General features: G+C 46.1%; 1 protein-coding gene across 2 annotated transcripts in view; it reads right to left on the reverse strand.

The window, feature by feature from the left end:
- Positions 1–2150: 2150 nt before the first annotated feature.
- Positions 2151–4895, reverse strand: part of NCALD (neurocalcin delta) — an 8355-nt gene continuing 5610 nt past the window's right edge. The window contains exons 2-3 of one of the 2 annotated variants that reach the window (XM_010006458.1): positions 3084–3189; positions 2151–2801 (exon numbers count right to left, since the gene is read on the reverse strand). In XM_010006458.1, coding sequence (XP_010004760.1) covers positions 2704–2801; positions 3084–3189 — 204 coding nt within the window. In that variant the 3' untranslated portion in view covers positions 2151–2703. Of the gene's footprint in view, positions 2802–3083; positions 3192–4895 lie in introns of both variants that reach the window. The other variant, XM_010006459.1, reaches the window with a different exon arrangement.

The following is a 4895-nucleotide window of genomic DNA, read 5'->3' on the forward strand; positions in this document are numbered from 1 at the left end:
TGTGAACTGTGGAAAGAATTACATCTCTGCTGGCCTGGGGTCATATTGCAGGTTGTGTTTTCAAACACGTGTTGTGCAGGATTGACACGTGAAGCAAGCCTGGGCCTAAAACTACTGAGCAAAAACAACTGGAAAGATTGGGTTCTGGGCCAGGAATCTCTTATAAAACTAAAAAGAGATGGAATGCAGTCATCTAAATAAAAGACAATGGTTTAAAAGTTTCAGTCACATGCAGCGGCTTTCACAACATGAAGATGGAGATGCAGAAGGTACCCAAGTTCATCTTCAGTAAATGCCAGCTTCTGCAGGTCCGTGCTGCTTTAGGTCTGGATGTCTGCATTAAACCCAGACATGAGAAGCTCAGCAGGGGTCCTCTAGTGTCACCCAGCCCTGCCTGTGCAGGTGATGGTGGTGATGGAGCATCCTGGGAGTGGCTGGGGCAGCAGGATGGGTTTTTCCTGCCTGACAGAGGGGGTGTTGGTCAGTGTGTGTCCACTGACCTTCCTGCAGCTATCCCCAGCAGGCTGGCCAGGCTTGTCCTGCTGATAAACAACTCTCGAAGTGCTTGAGAGGGAATGTGGCTTTGAATATATATGAGCTGATAGGTATGGGAGAGAGGGCCAGAACCTCTTGCAGAAAATTACCTGGAAGCAAGATAGGCAGGAGCTCTCCTTTGAAGGGTTAGATTTGTGCACAGTATGTCTAATGAAGATTAGGGAGAAACAGTTACAGAACTTTTCAGAATTGGTGAAAAATTTGCCAGTGATTCTTGTAACAGCTAAAACCAGTAGGTATTGACATCTCTTTGCACCTGTGGTTGGGGCTCTTTTGCTTTCTGACTTCCCCTCAACACCCCTCTGATTAATATAATGGGAATATTTCATCAACTGAATTTCTGTGATCATTTGAGACAAAGGAGTGTGCCTGAAGGCGTTTATTGAGTGTAATTAGCCACTGACAATCATTTTAGTACAACTGATTAGCAATGTTATTTTCAATTTATTTTTATTTTATCTTAATATGCTCTGCACTTCATACCTGGCAAAGCAAATAGTATGGAAAATTGTCTAGGATTTTTTTCTATCCACTATTGTACATGCTAGCTAGTGTTCAACAAAAAATTATTCACACTCAGCTGCTTTTTCATTACTTCTAATTAGTACTTAGCTAACCATCATCTGCAAAGCAGACTTATTTTACTTAGTTTATTTTAAATTAAGGCTACTGGGGATTAGCATCTACAAGGTCACTTGACAAAACACCAACCTTGCCTGTCAGACAAAAGTTACTCTAACGAGCTCACAAATTCCCAACGAGCACTGCCTACATGGGTACCTCTCCAACAGGATCACAGGGCAGACTTTAGCTAATGACAGATTAATGCCAATTTAGTCAGCATAATGCCTTCTGTTGCTAAAGCTTTTCCGTAGCAGCAGCACTTGTAAAGTCCCTAAGAAATCCCACAATGTGTACTAGCTTTGCATACAGTAACTTTGACCAAAGGATAAAGTTTTGCAGCAGCAAATTTCAGAACTCCTGCATCTAGGCGAAAAGATAAACATTCAACGTTTCTCCCAGGAGCTGATTTTTTTTTTTGTTTTAATTTATATATATATATAAATATACCATAAAGCGTACCATTTCCTCATTTCAGTACACGTTTTTGAACTTTACTAAAATAAATGAAATATAAACGCTACAATTTTATGTTTAAAACAAGTTTTGAAGACAACCTTCCCCGAAGGGGCAGTCCCAGAAACTCCTTCAGCTAAGTGGAGAGAGACAAGAACACCCCCAACACTTGGTACTATGCGAGAGCAGCCAGAGCAGCAGACGTGCCTCAGCTGGAGCTGCGTGTCTGTGAGTTCCTCATGTGAGTGCCCACTCGCCTTAGCAGAAACTGCTCTATTCCTAACCTGAACATTTCACATTCAACATGTATCTCCCTTAAACTCAACGTCAAGACCCAGTTTTCCATATCTGTGTCTGCCTTTGCTGATCCCAAATGGAAAGAGGTATCGTCAGTTGTGGATCAGGACTGCAAATTGCTGAATTTTCAGATAAAGTCATGTGAATCAAACACTGTAAACCTAGGAAAAACTGTCCATCTTTGCTTTTTCCCTTCTCCTGCATGTCCTGTAAAATGTTCACAGCATTGAAACAATGAGGTGTGGGAGCAGGGGTGTGGCCAATACACCTCACACCCATTTTGTACTTCTTCCTGATCCTGTCTTTGACCTTAACTGGTGCCTCCTGGACAGGAGAGGAGGTTCCAGGTGAATCCTACCCGTCACAACCCCTTTGGTTCAACCTCTACTACACTTTCAGGTCCTGCAGGTGAATACTCAGCTCCTAAAGCATCAATCTAAAAATCTGTCAGTGTGTCTTGCTGCCAAGGGTTTTGTTGTTGGTTTCCTCCTTCTCAACGCATGCTTTCCCAAACAGATATGTTAAAACATAAAACAAAACAAAGTCTTTAAAACAATTATAACACCACAATATCTGTTTAAAACAGTACTGCCCGTGCTCTGGACAAATTGTTAAGAGCAATTCAGCATTCTTATATTAATCCACAACAAAAGAAGCTATAAGATGCCACAAAAGAAGGCATAGTTGGCCATACAGAGGCAACACTACCATGAATGTTGTTTGGCAAGGAAAAAAAAAAAAAAAGCAGGTACATAATTAATCCCAAGAAGAGGTTCAGAACTGCCCGGCGCTGCTGGGGTCGCACTGCAGGAGACGCACAATGGACGGGTCACTCTTGGCGCCACGGATGAACTCTTCCAGAGAGAGTTTTCCTAGGAAAAAAACACGTTTGCTTAGCACACGTGGTGGGTTGCAGCACACTTGCCAAGCCTCTGGACAAGTACAGTGAAAGGAAGGAAGCCAGGGAAGCCCAAGGAAAACCCCTGGAAAGCAACCCTGCAAGGCAAAGCCCTGCTTGCCTGCACCCTGCTGTCTGTGGCGGCTAAACGAGCAGTGGTGGGATTGTGGTGGCCTCCCCACCTGGGCAGGACACCCCAACTGCCCAACACAAGGGGCAGATGTGGTGGCCCATCTGGTGCCTGGAGGGTGCCTACCATCACGGTTGGTGTCCATCTGACGGAAGATCTTCTCTGTCCTCTTCTCTGGTGTTGACTCATCTTCTGGCATCTTCATTACAGAAGAAACCATCTTATAGATTGCCTGTGAGATATGACAGGAGCAAAGAGCTGGTAAGAAACATGTTATCTTAATGCAGAGGTCTCATTATCTCATGGTGACAGAAACAGCCACACAATATCCCAGGAAGACTGGCTGGGACCTGCTGTCTGGATGCTGAAGGCAGTGGGGTGGCACCAGTGCACGCAGCTGCCCTCAGCAGGATGCTCATTTATGAAATGCTCTTTCCTTATTTAGTCACAGTTGAACACCATCTGGGTTTGGACCGAGGTTACATTTTTCCTTATGAAATCAGTCTTCGGGTGAATTTATCACTTGTACAGCACGCCAGGCACTCACAGCTCCCAGAGCCTGGAGGAATGGTAAAACTGCTGAGGTCTTGTCCTGCACTGGGGTGTGCCTCTGTGCCTCGGCCACCCAGGCTCCATCCTCCCTTCCCTCATCCCCTCACCCTGTCTTCTCTTCCCCCTCTCTCATTTCTCTCTCTCCTTGGTCAGCATCCTGCTCACAGGGAGGGCAGCAACTCACTCCCTGAATTTGTTGTGTCTCACAGATAATAAAGACTTGGTCATCAACAGGGTGGCCTTTTCCTTGGGGACTGGTGTGTGCACACAGCTAAAAACTCCATTCACCATTTGTTCCACAGAGAGCAGAGGTTATGGTCCCATATGGCACGGGTGCCACCCACAGCTGTTCTCTGCACAGACAAATCCATTGGTCATGTATGGTATTAGCCACCCCTCAAAGAGAGGTAATGCTGATATTTAAAGAAGGACGAGTAGTCATCTCTGAACTGGTTATCCAAATGCTGCTTGTAAACGTGATCATGCAGTTCCAGCACACAAGAATTCCGTGTGTCAGGTATCTGCACAGTGTGGCACAGCTGGAAGAGAGCAGCAGCCAGACAGCCACAGATGGTGGCCTCGGGGGAGCCTCTTGGCTGCATGGAGAGGCAGCACATCCCAATCCCAGCCCAAGGCAGCACGGCCCTGGTCTGACCAGCTCCTTCTGCTTCCCTTGCATCTCGTTGGCCTCTGGCTGATAGGCACTGCACGGGGCATTACTCTGCCCTCCAGACCTGGTCTGTAAATGTGCATTGATTTCTTCCACGGATTCAATTCTTGTTTCCCCCGACACAGCATCTGCAGCAGTCAGTTCACAACTTTATGCAGACCTGATTGCTTTAGCTGTTTGTTCTCTGCTTCCTCCTGCAGGAAGGGGGTTCTTGGTGCAAGCCCAACATCTCTCACTGGATCTCCCTTCTCCCCTTTTCTCACTCCTGAAAGCACCTTGCCTAGCATGCTCCCATCATCTGGCCCAGGGTCCCCAAGGGATGGCTCCACCACAGCACAGACTGACCAGCTGGAGGATGCCACTGAGCAGTACAGATATTTTACACTCAGACTAGGGAGCACCTGCTTCCTTAGCCATCTTGCTGGCTTGTCCTCTGCAGCAGCCCACCTTTTACATCTCCTGCACCTTAAATAACTTAAATAGTTACATCCTGAGAAAGGCATTTGCCTATTTAATTAATTTTCCTTTCCTTATGCTCTGTGCAGTAAAACATCTGCTCCCTCAGTTATATCACCAATGTTGTGGCTGCAGATTTCCTGGTCTGCCCTGGGGTAAGTCTGTACCACTGGCTAAGGACTCAAGCAGGAGAACAGAGAGGAGTATTTCAGCATGAACAGCTGCTGGCTGAATGGAAAAGGGGTAGGCACCCTTTTAAT

The sequence above is a fragment of the Chaetura pelagica genome, unplaced genomic scaffold (genome assembly GCF_000747805.2).
Source record: "Chaetura pelagica isolate M959 unplaced genomic scaffold, ChaPel_1.0 scaffold76, whole genome shotgun sequence".
NCBI lineage: Eukaryota > Metazoa > Chordata > Aves > Apodiformes > Apodidae > Chaetura > Chaetura pelagica.